We start from the raw sequence: 24,981 nt of genomic DNA on the forward strand, positions 1-24,981 counted from the left end.
TGCCTGTGCTATGATGTAGGCATGCCTGTGCTATGATGTAGGCATGCCTGTCTCTTCCCGCACTGATACTGCACAGTTTTAGTTTCTGTAGCTGTATGTTGTTGCTCTGTTGAGTGCTGTTCAAGTTGATTTCAACTCATAGCAACCCCTTGTGAGGAAGAACTGCCCCTCCTAGGGCTTTCTTGGCTGTAATCTCTCTAGAAACAGATCACCAGTTCTTCCTCCTGCAGAGCCATTGGGTGGGTTTGAACTGCTGACCATTTGGTTAGCAGGCGAACACATAACTGTTGTGCAACCAGGGCACATTCTCCAGTCTTACAAATACATTCAAGTCTATGGTGAGACAAGCTTCCCTCACGGTCTTTCTTTGATAATCTCTGTGGTATGAACTCGTCCCATCCAGGAACACATTAGTCTCTCTCTTTGTATTTCCCTCTGCTCTCTAGCAAGTTTTCTTATCTTTAATTTCTATTTATTTTTCTCTCTATATAATATATACAACAATATAATATATAATATAATATAATAAGTAGACGTTAAATATCTTATGCAGGTCTTACACATTTTTTCCTCCGGAATCTATGCTTTTTATTACAGCTTCCTCTAGAATTGATCATGTCCCTAACATTACTCATTGGTTATTCATACATAGGAAGTTCTGCACTATAAAGTATTTAGCCTGGCAATGACACACCTTTCCTGTAATAAGACGATATCAGGTTAGTATATGAAAGGTTTCCATTTGGCCCGTAGAAGGTTATATCCATGAAGTCCCCCTGGGTGGCAGGCACAAATGGTTAATGAAAAATGGGCCGTTCGAACCCATCCAGAGGTGATTCAGAAGACTGACCTGGAGATCTATTCTGAAATGTCACAGCCGTGAAATCCTGTGGAGCACAGATCTCCTCTGTGCACATGGCGTCTCCCTGAGCTGGAATTGACTTGATGTCAACTAACCTCAATAGAGGAAACCCCCTGTACAACAGCCTAACGGTACATTAATGCATTTCCTCTTGAGATTAGTCAGTAGGTACCTAGGAGACGCTGAAGCATTCACATCAAGAGGCTCAGTGTATTCTAAGCAGGGGAATCTGGGTACCCAACATGTCTTTGGAGATACTGGAGCTACATTGTTATCCACCCAACACCTCTTGTGATGGTTCAATTCACGTACAAGGCACCTCCTTAGGTCTTCTGACTGTTCTCTAGTCCTCTTGGGGTCTTCCTCATGAGAGAACCTCATCTTCCTCACTCACCAAAGCCTTCCTCCAGGGAGCTGGGCCCTATTTCTTGATTGCCATTGGGGTCTTCTGAATTCAATGCTGCTATTCTCTGCAGGGTTCCAGCCTAGACCCTTTTGCGGCCATCTCTTCCTCTATGATAAGGGGTCACTCTGAGTCCTGGGTCCCTTTGGACACTGAATCTCAGCTACGTCCCTCAACTATCCGGTAGACTCCCCAATACAACCTCTCCCATTTCGTGGCCTTGTCTCTTTTTCCTCTTTTCTGTGCTGACCCACTGCTGGGATTCCAGCATCTCCTCCCATGGTCCAGCCCACACAGATTATAGCTACAGTTAAAAGTTAAAAATTCAACTGTTTGATGACTGACCCAAATCTCTGATAGCAAGGCCATTTTAATCAGTTCATATATAAGTTAGTCTTCAGCAGGTGGGTTGGATGGTGATCCAAGGATATGAAGCTTTTAATACCACAAGGACTTAGACCCACTGAACTCCATGACTGTGTGTACAAGGCCACAGAGAGATCTAGAAGGGCTTGGGTTTCATGCTGGAGAACCTGAAGGAGCTCAGGGGAGCCAAATATTTTTTCCAAGAAAGGAATTCCTACTTACCAACTTCAGGGACACAGTCCTGAGGGTTACAAGATTCTTTCTCTTCTGGTTTCAACTGAGGGTCACAGAGGTTACTTAGAGTCATGTCATCTGACAGGCACCGTACTTCCCGGACCCGGAAGCCACCCTGGCAGCTCTTGGAGCACTGTATAGAGAAAAAGGGACAAAGTTTGTTTCCTGGAAGCCTGTTAGCTCAATACATAGGAGAGGGCAGCTATCTGTGAGTCTCAGACATCTCCCCAAAGAGACAGACTGTCACAATAAACCACCATTTACACAGAACTCAGCTTCAACAACTCGCAACTCATGGCTAATTGTGTTCTATTTATACCCCACCTACTGTTGCTTATGGAGTCCTAGTGTGGCGCTGCAGGTTAATGCTCTGGGCTGCAAAGTCGGCTTGGATTACAAGGTTGGCAGTTCAAGCTCACCAGCTACTCCTCGGAAACACTATACAGGGTCGCTATGAGTTGGAAATGACTTGATGGTACTTAACAACAACTGTCGTTTATATTCTTTTGAAGTCAACTTGCTATGACATTATGTGTTCCATGTTATTTCAGCTTACCAGGAGTCCTGGTGGTGCTGTGGGTTAGGCACTGTGCTGCTAACTGCAAGGCCATTGGTTCAAACCCACCAGATGCTCTGTGGGAGAAAGATGAGGCTGTCTGCTCCCATCAAGATTTACAGTTTCAGAAACCCTAAGGAACAATTCTACTCTGTTCTATAGGGTCACGATGAGTGGGCATCAGCTTGATGGCAGTGATTAATTTTTTACTTGTTACTTCAGTTGGTATCTCTAAAAAGGAGTCGTGGTGGTACTATAGGATAAGCAGTTCAAACCCACCAGCCGATGCACAGGAGAAAGATGAGGCGATTTGCTCTTTTGAAGATTTACAGCCTTGTAAGAGCTCTGGTAGCGCAGTGGTTACAAATTGGGCTGTGAACCTTAAGGTCAGCAGTTCAAATTACCAGCCGCTCCACGGGAGAAAGATGAGGCTTTCTGCTCCCGTAAAGATTTACAGCCTTGGAAACCCTGTACAGGCTCACTATGGGTCGGAATCGACTTGACGGCATTTAACAACAACAACAACAACAACAACAAACCCTATATGGAGTCTTGATGTGGCACTGTGGGTAAGGCGCTGGACTGCAAGGTTGGCGGTTCAAGCTTACCAGCCGCTCCTCAGAAACCCTATACAGGGTCACTGTGATTTGAAACTGACTCAATGGCACTTAACAACAACATAGGGTTTTTAGCAGTTGGTGGTTTTGAACTGCCAACCTTGTGGTTAGCAATCCAGTTTATCCTACAGCACCACACCAGGACTCACTAGATGGAAGTGGGTTTGTCTCTAAAAGAGAAACTCTTTAAATATATACACATAAACACACACAAAATGCCATTATTACACTTTAAAAAGTACCAATAATTCCTTTTCCTCAAACCTACAGTAGCGATTATATTTTCAGTTGTCTAAGGATTCTCAGACTTTTGTTTGCTGTTGTGCTAAAGTATACCCGCTGCCACTGAGTCAATTGTGACTCAAATGGACCCTGTACAGGGTTTCCGAGGCTGTAAATCTTTATGGGAGCACACAGCCTCATCTTTCTCCTGTGGAGTGGCTGGTGGGTTTGAACTGCTGATTTGGTTAGCAGCCCAATGACTCTGTTGTTGTGAAGTGCCGTCGAGTCAGTTCTGACCCATAGCAACCCTGTATAGGGTTTCCAAGGAGCAGCTAGTGAGCTTGAACTGCCGAGCTTGCAGTTCAAACGGCTTTGCAGTCTGGCGCATTAACCCACAGCGCCACACCCAATGACTCTACACACTATTAAATCTGACACTTAACTACTTTTAACTATACAATCAGTAGCACTATGCTGTAAAGCAATCACCATGTATATTTTTAAATATAGTTTTTTAAAAAAACAATTAGGGTCTGCATAAGGTCTGCATATCGCAACCGGCTGCTTAACGTTGAAGACTCTTTCAGTCCATAGCTTCCCTTCTACTAACTTTCCCCTAACTCTTTGCACCTCATTTGTCCAAGGAACAGACATCAGCCTTTTTCCATAGATTTTTTTTTTCCTTACAGATTTTCCCTAGAGTCTGCTGACAGCATCCATGGTGTGAGTTGACAAGCTCCTCTGTCTTCTGTAGTTATTGAGTTATTGTTGTTAGGTGTGGTTGAGTTATGGAGTTGTGATATTCAGCCTCATAGCTACTCCACATACAACAAAATGAGATACTGCCCAGTCCTATGCCATTCTCACAGGGAGCTCTGGTAGCATAGTGGTTACGAATCAGGTTGCAAAGCACAAGGTCAGCAGTTCGAAACTACCAGCTGTTCTGTGGGAGAAAGATGAGGTTTTCTGCTCCCGTAAAGATTTACAGCCTCAGAAACCCTGTAACAGGGTTGCTATGAGTCGGAACTGACTCCATGGCACATAATCAACCAACCAATGTCATTCTCATGGCCAGTGCCACGTTTAAGTCCACTGCCGTAGCCACTATGCCAACCCAGAACACTGACAGTCTTCCTCTTTACCTCAGCCCTCTACCTTACCAAGCATGATGTCTGTCTCCAGGGACAGGTCCCTCCTGATAATACGTCTAAATATGAAAGAAGCAGTCGCACCATTCTCCTTTCTAGGGAGCACTCTGGCTGGTCTTCTAACACAGATATGTTTGTGCTTCTTGTATTCCATGATATATTCAACTATCTCCACCAACATGATAATTTAAGTGCATCAATTTTTCTCTGGTCTTCCTTAGTCATTGTCTAGTTTTCACATGCATATAATGCTATTGAAAATACCATGGCTTGGGTCAAGTGCACCTTAGTCCTCAAAGTGACATCTTTGCTTTTTAATCCTTCATGAAAAGATTAAAAATGACGTAGTCCAATGCAATATGTCATTTGATTTGTTGATTGCTGCTTTCTTGGAAGTTGACTGTGGGTCCAAGCCAAAGAAAATCCTTGACCATGTTAATACTACCTATATAAACGCTGTGGGGTAATGTGCCAGACTGCAGAGCCGTTTGAACTGAAAGGTCGGCAGTTCAAGCTCACCAGCTGCTCCTTGGAAACCCTATACAGGGTTGCTATGGGTCGGAACCTACTCGTCAGCACTTAACAAGAATAATGCCACTACATTTGAGGTGATGCAAGTGTACTGTGGATAAAAAGCAGGTTACTGAACTGCAGGTAGGGTGACAGGCAATAACAACGCATTATTTTAAATACTTGTTTCCGTCATCTTAAATCGATTCAGATTCTTGAGAAAAAAATTCAGTTATTCTCCTAACACTCATAGAATTCCATCCAAGATCTAGAAGATGAATTTTACTTAAAAAAAACCAACTTCTACATTAATAGCAATTATTTCTCAATGGCAGGTTAGCTGCTTGATTTTTACGTTTCATCTCCGTCCTTTTCCAATTAATAACAATCTGAATAATAATCTATCTTGATAGTTTGAGGCAAATGGGTTCTAGAAGAGATCCTGAGGCTGCAAGGAAGCCCGCAGTCCCACCATTGGCCCAAGACTGCGGGGCACTCTGCCACACTAGCCCTACTTCTAGAGGAGAGAGAGACACTGAAGAAAAGCAGAGTGTCTCCCTGAAACCAACATGTTTCCTCCAGAAACCTTTACTACTGCTCTCTAACAGTGGTTGACCAACTATAGTCCAGCAGTGGGATCTGTTTTTGTCAATACAGTTTCATTGGACTTTATTTACAAACGTTCATTCATTGCTTATTGTTACAGCTACTGTCATGTTATATATTGTTATGGCTACTGTCATGTTACATGTAACACAGCTGAGCAGTTGCAACCGAGACCACATGACACACAGTGTTAAAAAATTTAAGTTCTGGCATTTTACCGAAGACATTTGCTAACCCCTCTGTAACAACAAAGACCATAACTATCAAATAGACATGGTCCCAAGCTCATCCAGCTTGTCTAGCGATCACCTTGGTACCAATGACATTAAATAAACCGATGGAATATACTGACTTCAAATTATGTGGAAAGAGATGGCGGGAAAGCTCCATATAATCAGAAAAACAAGCGGCAGGTTGTGGAACAGACCATCAATTGTTCATATGCAAATTCAAACTGAGGCTGAAGAAAATGAAAACATGAGAGCCAAAATATGACCTTGAATATATCCCACCTGAATTTAGAGATCATCTGAAGAACAGATTTGATACATTAAACACTAAAGACCGAAGACCAGAAGGGTTGTGGGATGACATCAAGAACAACATACAGGAAGAAAGCAAGAAATCATTAAGAAGACAAGAAAGAAGGAAAAGACAAAAATGGATGTCAGAAGAGACACTGAAACTTGCTCTCTGGTGTAGAGATGCTAAAGCAAATGGAAGAAGTGAGGAGGCCCAAGAGCTGAACAGAAAATTTCAAAGGTCAGATTGAGAAGACAAAGTCAAATATTACAACGAAATGTGCAAAGATCTGGAGTCAGAAAATCAAAAGGGAAGAACACATTAGCATTTCTCAAGCTGGAGGAACTGAAGAAAAAATTCAAGCCTTGACTTGCGGTGTTGAAGGATTCTGTGGACAAATTATTGAATGATGCAGAAAGCATCAAAAGAAGATGGAAGGAATACAAGAGTCACTGTACCAAAAGGAAATGGTTGATGTTCAATGGTTTCAAGAGGTAGCATATGATCAAGAGCCAGTGATACTGAAGGAAGAAGTCCAAGGTGCACTGAAGGAATTGGCAAAGAAAAAGGCACCAGGAATTGATGGAATAAAAATTGAAATCTTTCAAGAAAGTGAGGCGGCACTAGAGGTACTTCCAAGAAATTTGGAAGACAACTATCTGGCCAACTGATTGGAAGAGATCCGTATTTCTGCCCATTCCAAAGAGAGGTGACCCAATGGAATGTGGAAATCATTGGACAATATTTTTGATATCCCATGCATGTAAAGTTTTACTAAAGGTAATACAGAAATGGCTGCAAGCATACATTTGACAAGGGAACTTCTGGAGGTTCAAGCCAGATTCAGAAGAGGACATGGAATGAGGGATATCATTGCTAATGTCCAATATATCTTGGCTGAAAGCAGAGAAATACCAGAAAAATGTTTACCTGTGCTTTATTGACTATGAAAAGGCTTTTGATTGTGTGGATCATGACAACCTATGGACAACAATTATGAACACATAATTGTGCTTATGAGGAATCTGTACATGGACCAAGAGGCAATTGTTCGAACAGAACATGGAAACACTGAATGGTTTAAAATGAAGAAAGGTGTGTGACAAGGTTGTATTCTTTCACCATACTTATTCAACCTGCATGCTGAGCAAATAATCCGAGAACGTGGGTTAGATGAAGAGAAACGTGGCATTAGGATTGGAGGAAGACTCATTAAAACTTGTTATATACAGATGATACAACCTTGCTTGCTGAAAGTGAAGAGGACTTAAAATATTTACTGATGAAGATCAAAGAGTACAGCCTTCAGTATGGATTGCATCTTAATGTAAAGAAAACTCCTCACCACTGGACCAATAAACAACATTCTTATCAATGGAGAAAAGATTGAAGTTGTCAAGGACTTCATTCTTCTTGGATCAACTATCAACACTCATGGAAGCAGCAGTCAAGAAATCAAATGACGTATTGCATTAGGCAAATCTGCTGCACAAGACCTTTTAAAAGTGTTGAAGAGCAAAGATGTCAGCTTGAGGACTAAGGTGCGCCTGACCCAAGCCATGGTATTTACAATAACCTCATATGCATGCGAAAGCTGGTCCATGAATAAGGAAGATCGTAGAAGAATTGATGCATTTGAGTTATAGTGTTGGAGGAGAATATTGAAAGTGCCATGGGCTGCCAAAAGAACCAACAGATCTGTGTTGGAGAAAGTGCAGCTAGAGTGCTCCTTGGAGGCCAGGATGGTCAGACTTTGTCTCTCATACTTCATACATATTGTCAGGAGGGACCAGTCAATGGAGAAGGATATCATGTTTGGTAAGGTGGAGGGTTAGAGAATAAGAGGAAGACCCCCAGTGAGATGAATTGGCAAAGTGGCAGCATCAATGGGCTCAAGTGTGGCAACAGTAGTGAGGTTGGCCCAGGACTGGGCAGTGTTTTGTTCTGTTGTGCATAGGGTCGTTATGAGTCGGTACCAACTCGATGGCATCTAACAACAACAACAACAATCAAAAGGTGTACAGTTCTGCTAACAAGACACATCAGACTTAATGTTGTGATGCAATGGCTAAGTGCTCAGCTATTACCTGAAAGGTTGGTGGTTTGAATCTACCCAGCGGCTCAGTGAGAAAATGACCTGACAATGTGCTCTGGTTCCAGCCCAGGAAACCCTATGCAACATATCTCCTCCGTTACACAGGGTCAATAGGACTCAGAGTCAACTTCCTGCCTCTACCAACAATAACAACAGGAAGCTGAAGACTTACTAACAAACCAGTTGGGAATTTCTGGAGCTCGTCTCCTTTGACTTGATCTGGTGAACTTGGCCTTTTCTAGGTGTTCCAAACCAGAGAGCAAAAGAAAACAGCAATCTGTTCTTGCATTCTCAAGGGCATTGGTCAATACGGAAACAATTAAAGTCTACTTCCCAGGAGAGAACTAGTCCCTTTGCAAACCCAGCACCTTCTCTTGTTTCCATCTTCTGCTTTCATGTGGTTTGCCACATGCCCGGATGGCTGGGGTACCAACGGATGGTACCACATACTCTGCCTGGCAACAGAACTCAGCTTTTATTCATTTATTTTATAGGCAAAATACCCTTTTATCCACTCTAGGCCCACCTATGGCCTCTGTTTGAATACCTTCAGGGACAGAAAGCAGAATGTACCACCTCCCCGAGGTGTTAACACAAATCTGAGGATGGGACACTGAGGTGGTTTTCTGTTTTACAAAGTTCTTTGAAAACAAACCAAACCAAACCATTCTCACTATTTCCCCCCTATTCCATTTTATTATTTAATACCTGTTTCTGTATTTCTTTCTCTTTCTTTATTTATATGCTACTCTCCGCCTTAAGGAGCTCTGGTAACGTAGTGGTTACAAGTTGGGCTGCTAACCTCAAGATCAGCAGTTCGAAATGTGGGAGAAAGATGAGGCTTTCTGCTCCCATAAAGATTTACAGCCTCGGAAACCCTACGTTGGAACCGACTCCACGGTACAAAACCACCACCACCCTCCCCCTTACAAAAAGGATTTCTGAAACCTTATACAGGGTCACTCACTATGAGTCAGAACTAACTCCACGGCACACCAGCACCACAAAATACTTAGAAAACCAAAAGATTAAAAAAATAAATGTGAGGAAACTGAGGCAAATAGAAAATAAAAGTAGGAAAATTAAAGTGAAGCCAGGGATAACATTAGTACCCCAAATCCAATTTGTAAGGTATGGTACAGTTTTTCTTAGAGGTAGGCCATGAATTTATCTCTGAGTTTCCTAGCAGCCAATTCAAAGAGAAAAGCAGAATCAGTTCCATAATCCATAATGTCTATAGAAGTTTCTAAAAGTATGCAACACACACACATATGTGCACACACACATACACTGGTACAGAGGCCTGACAGACATTCCTCCACTGAGTTGTACAAAGAGGTCAGTGCACGGTGTAGTATTTTAAAGAGCATCCTTGAGTCCCTTTAGCTACCAATCCATGAAGAAGGATTTCTCAAAATGGGGTCCAAGGATCCCTGCATACAACTCATGGAAGAACTTGTTAAAGAAGCAGAGTCCTTCCCCAGCCCCCAAATGCACATTCCTTGCCCAGAGTCTGCCTGAAATTATTCTTTTAAAATAAGAGCCCCAGGTGATTCTTATGCACACTGAATCTTGAGGACCACTGCTTCCCGGCCTCTACAATGGAGAAGCCAAGACCATCTAAGCCTCAGGTGTCCCCAGCAAAGCAGGCTGAGTCCAGGGGCACCCTGACTGCAGCTGATGAAGCCATTTGCTGTAAGGAATCTACTCGAGAGAGAGCTCAGTGTCTAGTAGGAAAGCAGGTGCACGAGGTCCTAATGCAATATCAATCAAATGCTCCATGACTTACCATGCTCCATTCGGTGTGAAACCATTTGGCCCCACAAGGCTTGAGGTGGCAGGATTGCTGGCTGGGGGGTCTCTCCAAGAAAGAACATTCGTAGGGGTCCAGCACTTCAAAGGTGTCTGCATTCTTCCTAACACAGATCACCTCCCTCTGTTGGGTTCCACTCCCACACTCAATTGAACACTGGGGAAGGAAGCAGAGAAAGCGAGGCTAAGAACGACTGTCTATTGTGGGTCTTTCTGGATGATTTCTATCATCAATTCAGTGAGGAAATGAACTCTCCAAGGGAACCTGGGAAAAGTTTCTGGAGGAGACGTTGCACATGGAGTCTGCTTTTCCTAACAGTTCCGTTTCGAGAATGGAGAGTGGATGCACTGAGTTCCCACAGCTCAATGGTGCTGCAGGTTGTTGAGGTCACGATGCCCTCTGTGCTGAGGAAAATGATTCCTATCCCGTAGACTTCCTTTGGAGTGTGGGTGTGGTATTGTAGGATTAGCATCAACTGATTCCTGGAAACCCTATACAGGGTCGCTGAGTCAGAGTCTACTCCTCTGCACTTAACAACAACAACAACAGACTTCCTTCAGGAATACACCAGCCAGCTAATTTGGTTGTTTCTGTCAGTATATAATCATGAACTAGTACTCTGGTTTAGCTGCTGATCTATAAGGGTGACGATTGAAGGAATTAGTCTTTCAGAGTCTGCAAATCTGTGGATGAAGGGTTCAATTAAAATTCTATAAATACAGAAAGCTGAAAAAAACAAATCATACCTCACATTTGAGACAACATCCCTTAAGGTTAAGGCCAGTTCTCCCCACATTAGGAAGCCACCAGGAGACCTTTGACCTGTGTGAGAAACCCCCGAACTGATGCTAGCAAAATGGCTGGTCAGGATCTGAGTGTGGACACCATCTTAATGCTGGCAAAGTTTTCTAATAGTCAGTGACCTTTGTACAGCTTAGAAGCTTATAACTAAGAACAAGTTCCTCTTTGTGGTTAATTCAAGGAACGGGAAGAATGTTCCTGCAATTAAACATGGAGAACTGACCAACTTTGGGAAATGTTCATATATAGATGTATATGGATATATATATATATATATATATATATATATATATATATATATATATATATAGTTGTTGGTGCTGTCGGTTAATGCACTGGACTGCCAAGGTTGGTTTGAATTGCAAGGTCGGTGGTTTAGGCTCACCAGCTGCTTCTCGAAAACCCTATACAGGGTTATTATGGGTTGGAACCTCCTCGAAGGCACTTAACAACAACAACAATATGTATATATGTATGTATGTATTTAACCAACTGTCCTTAGGAGAAAAAGCTTTGTAGTTACCTGTCAACCTTTCTGTAACCACATACTTCTTCAGTTACCCCGTCTAAGCAGTCCTGATAACCCACGTATAGACTCCAGCCCAATTTCCTTTAGTTCCCTACTTCGAGATATCATGCTGCCGGCCACCTTACCTCACAAAGCACCAATCACAGGCTTTGCACTGTTAGTTCCTAACTCCATCAACATAACTATACTCTTTCCCTTCCCTTTCTGGGATTCACTGAGACCAGATGTTTCCCTGGTCTGGATGGTTTTCGAACCTTCAACATATGTCTTTGCTCTTACGTCAACAGAGTATGCCTTCATTACTCTTAACAGACCCTAGATACAATCCCAGTGTGTTCCTGAAGTTCAGAGTTGTTGTTAAGTGCTGTTGAGTCAGTTCTGACCCATAGTGACCCTGTATAGGGTTTCCGATGAGCAGCTGGTGAGCTTGAACCACCGACCTTGTGGCTCAAGGTGACTGCAGTTCAGAGCATTAACCCACAGCGCCACAAATGGCCAGTTGTGTTGGCTCGGTTTGTCTTTCTAGAAATAATGCATATACTTATCTGCTCATACATTATCCTATTTAGTAGATGATACTTTGCAAAATTTTTTGGTTCGCATTTGGTTTATTCCTGATATTTTTTTATTAAGAAACTGTAAAGCTGTAATCAAAATACTTTTGTACACTTTGATGAATCTACTACTTTATGAAAAGCAGGTAACAATGTTTATCGCTGAAAATCTTAATATTAGATTTGTTGTAGGGGGAACACCCTCACCTACCTACTAGAAAAAAGGAGTCCTGGTGTGGCACTGTGGGTTAATGTGCTGGACTGCAAAGTTGGTTTGAACTGCAAGGTTGGCTGTTCAAGCTCCTCTGAAATTTGGAATTGACTTGATGGCACATAACAACAACCTACTAGAAAACTTCCAGACCGGTAAACTGTAACTAGTTATGTGAGGTACATTACTACGCCTGCCCTCCTACACATTACCATCAACAATTTCTGCTTTGTCCATACATTTATCCTCTTTTGTGATTTTCACAGACATCCAGAAACCGACAAGGCTTTTTAAATTTGTGTTGTTTGTTAGTTGCCCATTTTTTCTTCCCTGTTAGTTTATTCATTGATTTTATTGCTCCTGGTGCCCTGAGAGTCTGAAACCCCTCTTAGAAAAGACAACCAAAGGATGGAGTAAACCCAGAGTTGAAAGAAAAGAAAAGAAACACTAAGTATCTAGAATGGGCAAATATATAGAGATCAGAGTTTAACAGGGGTTACTGGGGGTGGGAGGGAGGAGGAGCTGGGGACAATTATTGTTTGAGAAGCATTGACTTTGTTTATGAGGACCGAAACTTTGGCGAAGGATACTGGTGGTGGTTGCACGGCACAATTGATGTAACTGGTCTCACTGAATTGTTTATGTGAAAAATGTTGAATTGGCAAATACGTAATCTCTATTTTTACAACAATAAAACATTTAATAGAAACAATCTTGGACATGCATAATAGCCTTGGCAGAGTACTTTATGAGTAAGAGTTGGGTACTCTGCTTCTGGGGGTCGAATATAATTCCTTAGATTTGACACACTTTAGGTTCAGGGAAAGGAGTCCGCTGTAGGATAAGCACTGGATTCTAACTGCAAGGTCAGCAGTTCAAACCCACAAGCTGCTCCTCAGAAACCCTAAACAGGGTCGTTACGAGTTGGAACCAACTCAATGGCACTTAACAACAACAACAATACCAAACAAGGCCACTATGAGATGGAATCTACTTGATGGCAGTGATTAGGTTCACGGGATTGGGGGATCAGGAGAAAAGCAACGTCTTTCTTTGGTGAAGTAGGAAGACTGGACAGAAACCACATTGTCTCTGCCTCTCTAGGGACTTGGGTCTTGTTCTGATTTTGGGCTGATTTTCTCTACTTTTCAACATATCACTCAGAGCACCTGAGCTCACAACTTCCCTTAAATCCAAATTACGAGACCCACGGAAGGACCCTGGCTCAGCTTGGCCACATGTCCCTTGGAGGAATCACTGTGGTCAGAGTGGTGGGGTATATAAAATGCCAATTCTCCTCCAAACCACATGGTTGGAAGGAACATCAAATTGTTTATTTTGAAGTCAGATGATGTTTCAGACTTAAGTCAGCATGCTTTACTTCATTTTCATTGGGAATAATGTCAAATTCCCAGGACAGGGAGGTACCAGCAGGCTCCAACATCCTTATAAATCCAGAATCAAAACCTTGTCCATTCAGTTATGCCCTGGCATAACTGCTAATCTTAGCAGAAATCAAGAATGCCTTCTCTAACGTTCACATCATCCACAGTGCTCTGAGCTAAGGTTTAAAGTCAATAAAGGGCCCACAAGCAAAAGAGACCCCAAATCCTGTATACTCAGTAGCAGTTAAAGGTCTTCCAGATCAAGTTCGAAAACCCCTTGCTTTGCAGATCTGGGACACACTTGGTAAGCGATCCCAGCCTTACTTCTCACCAGTTCTCTGACTGAGGGCAAGCAATTTAGCCTCTCTGGATAAGAACACATCTCCTAGGTTTGTTCTGAGGTTTTTAAGAGCTAGTATACATCAAGGGTGTTACTGTTTACTTGGGACATGGGAAGTGCTTAATAAAAATCAGTCCCCTTGTCTCCCTGCTTATTTTTAAGGCAGTACTTGATAGAAAACAACACATTCCCCTTCTGAGAGTCAGTGGTCGGCAGGAGAGCTTACCTCACGGTGTGTGAACTGCTCTGATCAAATATTACACTTTAACCTAGGACTCTTGCCACTAGCTCAGTCTTCTTGCCTATGAAAAATGGATATTGGATGTAACTAGTAGTAGTGGTTATGAATAGGGCTGCGAACCTTAAGGTCAGCAGTTTGGAACTACCAGCCGCTTCACGGGAGAAAGATGAGGCTTTCTACTCCCGTAAAGATTTACAGCCTTGGAAACTCTGTACAGGGTCGCTATGGGTCGGAATCAACTCGACGGCACTTAAAAACAACAGTATACTATTATGGTCACCTCTGGATTCTCATTGGGGTTTAGGCCCTCAGTGTTCTACTTCCAATAATGAGATACGGAAATGTTGGTGCAGTCTGTGGTCACTGAGTCAATTCCAATTCATGATGACCCTGTGTGTCAGTAGAACTGTCCTCTGAGGTGCTTCCAGGTGGGTTAGAACTGCTAGCCTTTTGGCTTGGTTAAGTTAAACGCTTAATCATTTATACCACTCAAGGGCATTGAGAAATAATTGGCATTAAAACTAATAAGCATAGAAAAAACAGAACTGATATTTATAAAGCACTGTTTATGTCCCAAGGAACAGGCAACTCCTTTGATGGGCACAGCATCTCATGAAAATCTCAGAACTCACCTGGGAATTGTATTCTCATCCTCACTTTACACACAAGGAGACTGAGGCCCAGAGAGGCTAATGACTTGGTCTATGTCAGAGAGCCAATGAGAAGAAGGACTGGGATTGGTTACCAAGTGGGCCAACCACAGACACTCAATGGAGGGACACTGGAGTCACCTGAATTCTCTTTCTTTCAGAACTTTATTTACATGTGGATTACCAAAACATTAAAGGCAATGTGAAAAGAAAATATTTCTCCATATTGTTTGTGTAAAATATTCCTGTTGTCATATTCTGGTCTTTACTTGCCTTTCTACATCATCCTAATTGTCCTTGTTGACTGAGTTGTGACAAAGTAGAATATATTTCTAGAAATAATCCTTCTAGAATATTTATTATTTCTAGAAATAATATCTCTGAGCAGTCTGCTGTCACCTGTGTCACGACTGAAAATAAAAGCTTTTCTTTTAATTTTGCCGGTTATTTTTCATCATGAATTCCCAGGAGTGGGTTAAAGAAAATGAACATTTTAATGACCCTTGACCTCTTGCCAAATTCTTTTCTATTTATGAGGGCAAGGTAGGCATTTTTTTCAGTCTGTCTTCTCCCCTCCTAGATTTTATTTATTTTGTTGTTGTTGAGAATATCCACAGCAAAACATATACCAACTCAACAGTTTCTACATGGATAATTTACTGACGTTGATCATACTCTTGGGATTGTGCGGCAGTTCTCACATTCTTTTTTTGAGTTGCTCCACTCTGTGCCCCCTAGCAGTCTTACCTCATCTTTTAAGTTGCTGCTGTCAGTTTGATCCCCAACAGATAGTTCTTAAAACAGCATCATGCTCAAGACAGACATTTTTAACTAGTTAAGCTAAACTATTGTTTGGTTTGTAAGATTTCAGGGGATATTCTTGTTTAAGGTTTAAAGATTCTCTCAGGACAATAGTTTCATGGATTCATCCAACCTTCACGGCTCCAGAAAGTCTGGAGTCCAGGATAATTTGAAATTCTGTTCTGCATTTCTCCCCTTTTGATCAGGGATCTTCTATGGAATCTTCGATGAAATGTTTAGTAATGGTAGCTGAGAGCCACCCAGGTCTGGCCTTATGGCAAGGAGACAGTGTCTGGAAGCAATTAGCCACACTTTCCATATCTTCTGATTCCCGACTCTCCTTCTTACTATGTTGTTCCAGGCAAACAGAGACCAATTACTGGGCCTTGGATGGCCACTTGCAAGCTCAGAATCACTAAACATGTTATTAGACCAATTAACAGTGATGTCCCATGAAACCATGACTCTAAAACTTCCAAACCAAGAAACCAGATCCCAGGAGGCTTTTGGTTGTACTTAGCAACTTCAGCAGATTTTCCTTTTGTCATTGTTATAAATATTTCTATCATACAACTTTTGTTAATTCAGCTTTTTATAGGTGTACAACTTACTGACAGCAATTATAATAATCAGCTGTACAACCCTGCCCTTAAGCAAGGCAATTTTCTATCACTTCCCCCCCTTTCTCCTGCCCTTAGTCACTGCTAATAAACCTTCATCTCTATACATTAGCCTTTTCTTGTCTTTTTTATATAGTGAGGTCATACAGTATCTGTCCTTTTGTGACTGGCTTATTTCACTAAAATAATGTCTTCAAAGCTCCATCCATACTGTAGCATGTATCAAGACTTCATTTTTCTACTGATTGAGTAGTATTCCATTGTATATATGGGGCACATTTTGTGTCTATATTCATTTCTTGATGGACATTTAGGTTGTTTCTACATTTTGGCTATAGTTCATAGTTAATAGTGCTATAATGAACACTGGATGCTGAGTCTTTGTGGTTTCTAAGGTACCATTACACGTTACACTGTTTTCCACAAACGCTATACCACTTTCCATTCTCACCAGCAATGGGTAAGGGTTCTAATCTCCCTTCATCTTTGCCCACATTTGTTACTGTTTTTTTGTTTGTTGTTATCTTAGCTATCCTCATGGTGGTGGTGGTGTGCTGTGGAGTTGGTTCCGACTCATAGCGACCCCTATAGGGTTTCTGAAGCTGGAAATCTTTACTGGATCAGAAAGCCTCATCTTTCTCCCACAGAATGGCTGGTAGTTTCGAACTGCTGACCTTGAGGTTAGCAGCCTGACTCAATAACCATTATGCTATCAGAGCTCCTTTAGCTATCCTGTTGTTGTTAAGTGCCGTCGAGTCAGTTCTGACCCATAGTGACCCTGTATAGGGTTTCCTTGTGGTAGTGAAATTGTATCTCCGTGCGGTTTTGATTTCCATCTCTTTGATGGTTAATAGGCGCTCTGGTGGTGAAGTGGGTTATGTGTTGAGCTGCTAACCACAGGTCATTGGTTCAAACTCGCCAGCTGCTCTGTGGGAGAAAGATGAGGCTGTGTGATCCCATAAAGACACACAGTGTCAGAAAGCCCATGGAGCAGTCCTACTCTGTTCCATAGGGTTGCTATGAGTTGGAAGAGATACGATGCCAGTGGGGTTTTTTGGGTGTTGATTGCTAATGACACGGAGAGTATTTTCTTGTGCTTGGTGGCCATTTGAATGTCTTCTTTGGTGAAATGTCTGTTCAAGTCCCTTTTACCATTTTACAGTTGAGTTATTTGTCTTTTTTTTGTTGTTGAAGTTATGTTGTTGTTGTTAAGTGCCGTCGAGTCAGTTCTGACCCATAGCGACCCTGTACTAGGTTTCCGAGGCCGTAAATCTTAATGGGAGCAGAAAACCTCTTCTTTCTCCTGCAGAGTGACTGGTAGTTTTGAACTGCTGATCTTAAGGTTTGCAGCCCAATTGATAACCACTACGGAGTTCTGGTGTGGTGCTGTGGGTTAATGTGCCAGACTGCAAAGCTGTTTGAACTGCAAGGTTGGTGGTTCAAGCTCACCAGCTGCTCCTTGGAAACCCTACACAGGGTCGCTATGGGTTGGAATCGACTCGACGGCACTTGACAACAACAACAACGCTATAGAGGTTGTTGAATACATAGTTTCTGAAAATCTCCTAGTTGGTAGCTTGTCTTTTCACATAAAGTCTTTTGATGAACAAAAGTTTTTAATTTTTATGAGGTTTCATTTATTTATCTTATGCTGATTGAACTTTTATTATATTAAATAATTGTTGAAAACTAGGCCTTACAGTGTTGCCCCTTGGTTGTTTTTCTAAGGATTTTATCGTTTTAATTTGCACATTTACATCCTTAATCCATTTGATTTTTAAAAAATGTACAAAGCGAGGTATGGTCTTGTTTCGTTTTCTGCGTGTCATGTGGAAATCCAGTTTTCACAATACCATTTCTTGTCAAGAATGGAGCTGACCACAGATGTGTGCATTAATTTCTGGACTCTCAATTCTATTCCATTGGTCTATGTGTCTATAGTTATACCAGTATCAAGCTGTTTAGATTGCTTTAGCTGCATTGTTGTTGTTGTTGTTAAGTGCTGTAGAGTCTGGTTCCGACCCATAGAGACCCTGTATAGGGTTTCCGAAGAGCAGCTAGTGAGCTTGAACTGCTGGCCTCGCAGTTCAAGCGGACTTAGCAGTTTAGCACATTAATCTGCAGCGCCACCCCAGGACTACCTTTAGCTGCAGAGTTTGCTCTACAATCAGGAAGTGTGAGTCCTCCCACTTGGTTCTTTTCTTTCACTTTTTTTTTTTTTCTATTTGGGACCTCTTGTCATTCTATATAAAGCTGAGGATTGTTTTTCCTATTTCTGTAAAGAAGACTGCTGGAATTTTCACTGGTAATGCACTGACTCCACAGATCACTTTGGGTACTTTTGACATCTAAACAATATTGTCTTCCAATCCATAAACATTGAACACCCTTCCATTTACTTAGGCACTCTTTTGTCATTTTCAGCAATGTTTTAAAGTTTTCATCGTATTAAGTCCTTCACATCCTTGGTAGATTTATTCCTATGTATTCTATTCTCTTAGATGCTATGGTAAATGGAATTGCTTCCTAATTTCTCTTTCAGATTTCTCATTGCCTGTGTATAGAAACCAACTGATATTTGTTTGTTGACTTTGTACTGTGCAATTTTGATAGATTCCTCTATTAGCTCTAGACATTTTCTGGTGGCCTCTTTGGAATTTTCTATTATGTAGGATAATTTTACTTTCAGATTCTGTTTTTTTTTTTTTTAATTCCATGAAGGGATATATAATCATTTAAACAACCACAGGGCATATTCTAGAAGTCAGTCTCCTGTCCACCAGCACACAGTCTTTCTCTTTCCATGAGTCTAGAATCCTCAGCTGCTCTCTCTCTCTCCATGTCATCATCTCTGGCTCCATTTCTGGTATCGCTGTTTCTCTGGATAGGGTCCCACATTCCGCTTGTGCTCTTCTTTGATGGTGCTAAGATCCTTTGTTCCTGGAGTGTAAGATGAACTACTCCCTACTTTTTGTTATACAACTTTTACCTTTATAGTTGTGACAATCGCAATTAGGTATGATAATAACTACTCACTATTGAATCAATGAATCCCATCCCCATCTCCTTTCACCAGACCCATATAGACAAGAGGAAAACTGTTCAGTGGGGACTCTACCTTCCCCTGCACACTCTGAAACTAAACTCTCTCTTGAAAAATTGCAAGCCAGCCACTTCATGCCTTTATAGACATACTCTCTACAATTTTAGATAGCCAATGTCTAATTGCCCATACCTAACAACCCTGTATACAGAGGGGATAAAGGTTGATCCTTGATGTGAGGACTCCTTCCCTCTCAATTGGTATTTTGAGCTACTACATCCATAAGTATAGGTCAAGTTCATCAAATTGTAGCAATTTACACTTGCTTCCTTTATTAAATTTCTTTATGTTCCTGTAGTCAAGTTCTGATCATCAAACCATCGGTATTATATATATAGAATGGGTTCTATCTACAAGTTTGGGCATTCTTGCACATTAAGGTCTATTTTTAAAGCTACTTAAAATAACAACAACAAAAGTCACTCTGCCATCAAGTAGATTCTGATTCATACATGTTGCTGTTAAGTGCCGTTGAGTTGGTTCCAATTCATAGCAACCCTGTATAGGGCTTCCGCAAAGCAGTTGGTGGGTTTGAACTGTTGACCTGTGGTCTGCAGTCCAGTGCAGCTCCTACAGTGTCACACCAGGAGTCTGACTCATATATAGGGTTCCAAAATTGTAAATATTTATGGGAGTAGACAGTTCTATCTTTCTCCCACAGAGTGAGTATTGGGTTTGAACTGCTGACATTGTGGTTAGCTGTCCAATGCCTAACCCATAGCACCACCAGTGCATCTTAGAGGAGAGAAAAAAAATTCTGCATGGAATCAGAGGTTGTGACAAGGTGTAAATCATGGTCGCCAGCCAGAACATCCTTGGAGAAGCAGCCAGACATGACAGCCAAGGTTAACTGGCTCAAAAAATCAAATACCGATGTTAATTATAACAGGGCAATGAGAGGGAACATTCTTTCCCACATTTTAAAAGAAGTTCATGTTTTACTTTGTAACAGTGCGACAGACTTTGCTGATTAACTAAGCATCAATTACTAAAGCATTCAGTAGTACCTGCTCATATAATGAATAAGATTAACTTTCTCTATTTCGGTTTCTGACACTGTCAAATACCAATAAAACTGACTTTATTAACAACAGCAGCAGCAGCAGAATGTTTATTATATGCCAGGCACACTGCTAAATTCTTTATGCACATTATTTCATTTCACCTTCAAGTAACCTCATAAGGTACTGTCATTGCCAGCACTTTATAGACAAGGAAACCAGCCCAGGCCGTAAGCTCCTCACAGGCTGGGGTATTTGTTTTGTTCATTGATGTATGGCAGGTACCTCAATGAGTAATGACTGGGTGCTCAGTAAATGCTGTTGGCTTATCCAAGAGGATAAGTCGCTTGTCTAGGGTCATGGTAGCCAGTTGTAGAGCTGGGGTTCAGACCTGGTCTATGACACCAAGTCTGGGTTCCTGAGCCCTTTGCTATGCTGCTTCTTGACAGAGACAGACAGACAGGCACTCCCAGTTCTGACCACTCACCTGACTCCAGCTTCCAGTGAACCACTCTACCTTGCCAGTGCAGGGCCCGTTGTCACAAGGGGTGGCCTCCGCTGGGCGGTTGTTCCCACAGCCCTCCAGAGGCAGGCTGCCAATGTGGTTGGTCATGCACGCGACTGAGCGTGTTCGGACACCAGCCCCGCACTCCGCTGAGCACTGCAAAACAGGAGGGGTATGTTAACTGGAGCACCTCCCAGCAGGTTCCAAAGTCACTTCCAGATGGTGTAAAGAGTGACTCAATACCTTGTTTTCCTACCAACTCTTCCCCCCCCCCGCCCCAGGCTTTTTGTCAACTTCTTATGCATTCCCTGGTATTTCTCACTCCACTCCATTAGGGGGAGCCCCTGGAAGGTACAAACACTTAATGTGCTTGGCTGTGAACTGATGTTGATGGCTTGAGTCCACCCAGAGGAAATTTGGAAGAAAGACCTCACTATCTACTTCTGAAAAAAATCTGCCATCAAAAACCAGATGGAACACAGTTGTGCTTTGGTACATAGGGAGTCGCCATATAGGGGTCATAATTGGCTGTATGGTAATTGGTAAGAGTAACACGGTTATGAGATATCAGAATGGCAAGCCCTTTCCTGGATTTCCCTAGGACAGTCTTCATTCCTAATATTCTGTCCCAGTGTTAATATAAACACACATATATCTGTTAGACTCTCTGTCCTGGCTTTCATTTTCAAAAATAGAATGGGCCCAAGAAGAATGAGTGCATGAAAAGTGAGGCCCACGTCTTCCTTCTAGTAGCAGATCTGGGCTGGTCTGGGAAAGGAGAGGACTGAATTCTGTTACATCAGCATTGCTGTGTGATACCAGGGCAGATGCTTCCAATCTCCAAAGACTTTACCTTAGAGCTACAACCTGTGGAATATGGAGCTATAGAGGGAGACCTTGGCCTTAGAACCTTGTGGTTCGCAGCCTGATTCGTAACCACTACGCTACCAGAGATCTATAAGGGCATTAAAGGGTCAAGTCCTACATTTCTACTTTAAAATGGAGAAGGTTAGACTCAGAGAGGTGCATAGACCGATTCCCCACTCATAATGTTTCTCTTGTACAATCACACTCTGACCTCACCTAGGCAATGCTGAGAATAATCCCGAGTCATACCATAAGGTTCAGAAGAAGGCGTTTTCCTTCTGTCTTTAAGTACTTTAGAAAGCCGTCTTATTTTGCTTCTCATCCTCTATTTTCAGACCTTTTCTGGATACTGTCCAGGTGTACCACAGGTACCTCACATCTATCAGGTAAAGAAATGGAACACTACCTCCTTCACCACTATACCCTTGCCTTCTCCCGACTTTCCTATCTATATTCAGACTTCTACCTAGACCCTAAACTGGTCTTCTTTTGCCTTCCAACACCTTGTCAACCACCAGGTCTCCGAGATTCCCATTTCACTGTGTTTCTCTGATCTGTCTTGTTCGTTACAAGCACACGGTTCCCATTTACTCTATCTCTCATGAAGTATGGCTGCAGCTTCTTGTTCAGCCTCTCTGACTGTTCTAACGCATTCTGATGTCCTTCCATCTCTAATAATATTCAATCCTAACAAACTTCTCCAGACGGCATGAAAAGTTTCCTTCCCCCTCCCATGCTGGACAGAGTGACCACCACATTAGGGTCTCTCTAAGTGTTCCTAGTACCTTTGCCCATGTTGTTACCCATCACCTGGACACACTGAAACCCGGTAAGGCTAAGTTCAATGCCATTTCCTCTGTGAAAATGTCTCTGATTAGCACAATTCAACATGCTCTTCCAAGCCTCAGAATTCTCATGGTATTTTTGACTCTGCTTTCTCTTTGTGTTATAGCTTTTGAGTCCATTCTAATTTTTCTCTCTTTTCTTTATAGAACTCAGTTTGGTGAGGGTGGGGCCTATTGAATCATCTTTGAATCCTTTTCAGCACCCAAGTTAGTGCCTTGTCCAAGGACAAATCCATGAATATAAGTTGGATATGTGAATGTAGACCTGAACTCTCCATCACTCACTTCCCTTCTCTCAAAAACAAACCAAACCACACCATTGCCATCCAGTTGGTTCTGACTCATGGTGGTGGTGGTCCTGGTGGTGGTGGTGTACCATGGATTTGGTTCTCACTCATAGTGACCCTGCATAGGGTTTCCAAGGTTGTAAATCTTTACAGGAGCAGAAAGCCTCATCTTTCTCCCACAGAACGGCTGGTAGTTTCGAACTGTTGGCCTTCAGGTTAGCAGCCCAACTCATAACCACTCATAACCAGAGCTCACGGTGACCCCGTATGATGGCGTGGAACTGCTCCAGAGGGTTTGCTTGAATGCAGTCATACAGAAGCACATCACTAGGCCATTCTGGGTGAGTTCCAACCACCAATCTTTACGTTAGTTGTTGAGGGCAAATCATTTGTGATACTCAGGCCCCTTCCCCCATCAGCACCTTCCAATCTAGGGGTGTCTGCTGTGCCTTCTCTTAAAAATGAAGTTCATGTTTGGTTTCTAATCCACATTGTCAATTTGAAAAATAAAAATAATATAATTCAAAACCAAAATAGACAAAAGGGGAAAACTGCTCACAACCACATTTCCATATTAAAATTTCCATTTTCATTTTTGCTTCTTGCTTTCTAGTCTTGTGAAATCACAGCTCCTCATAAGCAGTGCAACATTTCCACAACACTGCTGAAGCTGCTAGTCTGACTTCGCAGGGACAGGGCCTGCTCAGACTTATAGAAACCACTCAGTGGCACTGGGTTAGCTTTCATGTACCTTGAGAACATGTATGAAGCAGGTTACAGCTACTTGGCTATATAAACGATACTATTTCTTTCTGCCTTTACGTTGTTTGTAGTGGGTTTCCTGTGATGCCTCATGATTGATGATTGATGATTGATTGATTGATGATTGATGATTCAATAATCATATGATTTGCTCTCTCCTTCAACTACGGCGAGGAGCCTGGTACCATTGTGGTTAAGACTCAGGCTGCTAATCTCAAGGTCAGTAGTTTGAAACTACCAACCATTCCATGGGAGAAAGATGAGGCTTTCTGCTCTCATAAAGATTTCCAGCCTTGGAAACCCTATACAGGTTTGCTATGAGTCGGAACCGACTCCATGGCACACAACCACAACCACTATGGAGGGACTCCAGGTGTGGTGCTATAGGATCTACAATGGACTGTGAACCACAAAGTCATCTGTTCAAACCCACCAGCTGCTCCTCAGAAATCCTATACAGTGTCGCTGTGGGTTGGAACTGACTCGATGGCATTTACCAACCACTACCACCAGCACCACACTATGGAGAGGTTTTCTGGGATGGGAACTGATTTTATTTTAAACTCTTTCCAAACAAGCACACATTTCTTTACCTATCACATGGCATTAAAGTCCAACTCCTCATCCAGGTAGGAACCCTGGTGGCACAAAGATTAAGCACTTGACTGCTAACCAGAAGGCTAGAAGTTTGTACCCAACCAGCTGCTCCACAGAAGAAAGACCTGGCTATCTGCGCCCATAAGACGACAGCCCAGGAAACCCTAGGGACCAGTTCCCATCCATCCCTGACTCGGAATCGACCCAATGACACTCAACAACAGCCTCATCCAGCTGCTGTAAGAATCAATGGAACGAAAGCACTTGGTGACCAGCCTCACTGAGCAGGTGCCTCTTCTCTTTAGGAAGTTAGTACCATAAGGGCTGGGCCACATCTTTCTACCATTCACCGCCATCATTTCTCCAACACCTAGCCAAAGGTGAAACACTTTTGAAGCTTTTGTTTTCATTCTGGAGAAAAGATCCAGGGTTAGTCTGGACACATATTATGTTCTGGCTTGCAGAATGTGCCCTTTGGGCATTCACAGACTGGCTAAGAGAAGTTGGTAACACTTGCGTGAGCAGAGCAGAGCCTGGGGCCTCATGGCTGAGAAACTGAGGACAAGGGTGAGGCGTGCCTGCAGTACGGCAGACAAGAGGCGTTCCTAATGGAAAACTGCTGCAATCTGAGATGGTTTTTGATACTGATTTGTACCCTGTTCACTTTCATAATAAACCCCATAATCATGCGAATTGTTATGCGTTCTGTGTGGCCATCGCAGTGGGTTATCAAACCCAGATGTGAGGCAGAGAGTGCTGTGGGAGGGATGGTTGGTGTCAGAATAGGGGAACGAAGGTTGTAGGGTGGAGGCATGTCTGACCTCTGCTTCATAGGAATCAGCCTTGGGCTGAAGTTGAGTTTGATTCTCCTTCGTCTTTGTGAAGTCTGAGGAAGTCAGACATGATCCCCACATAGTTTAGCTGATAT

The 24,981-nt window shown here is 42.4% G+C and overlaps 1 protein-coding gene across 1 annotated transcript in view; it reads right to left on the reverse strand.

The window, feature by feature from the left end:
- The window catches only part of THSD4 (thrombospondin, type I, domain containing 4), a 284,521-nt gene that overhangs the window by 8,290 nt on the left and 251,250 nt on the right, over positions 1-24,981 (reverse strand). Inside the window, exons 9-11 of the mRNA XM_006866532.1 lie at positions 20,678-20,851; positions 9,931-10,110; positions 1,854-1,998 (exon numbers count right to left, since the gene is read on the reverse strand). Coding sequence (XP_006866594.1) covers positions 1,854-1,998; positions 9,931-10,110; positions 20,678-20,851 — 499 coding nt within the window. The remainder of the gene's footprint in view (positions 1-1,853; positions 1,999-9,930; positions 10,111-20,677; positions 20,852-24,981) is intronic.

Source organism: Chrysochloris asiatica, unplaced genomic scaffold, assembly GCF_000296735.1.
Source record: "Chrysochloris asiatica unplaced genomic scaffold, ChrAsi1.0 scaffold00092, whole genome shotgun sequence".
Taxonomy (NCBI): Eukaryota; Metazoa; Chordata; class Mammalia; order Afrosoricida; family Chrysochloridae; genus Chrysochloris; species Chrysochloris asiatica.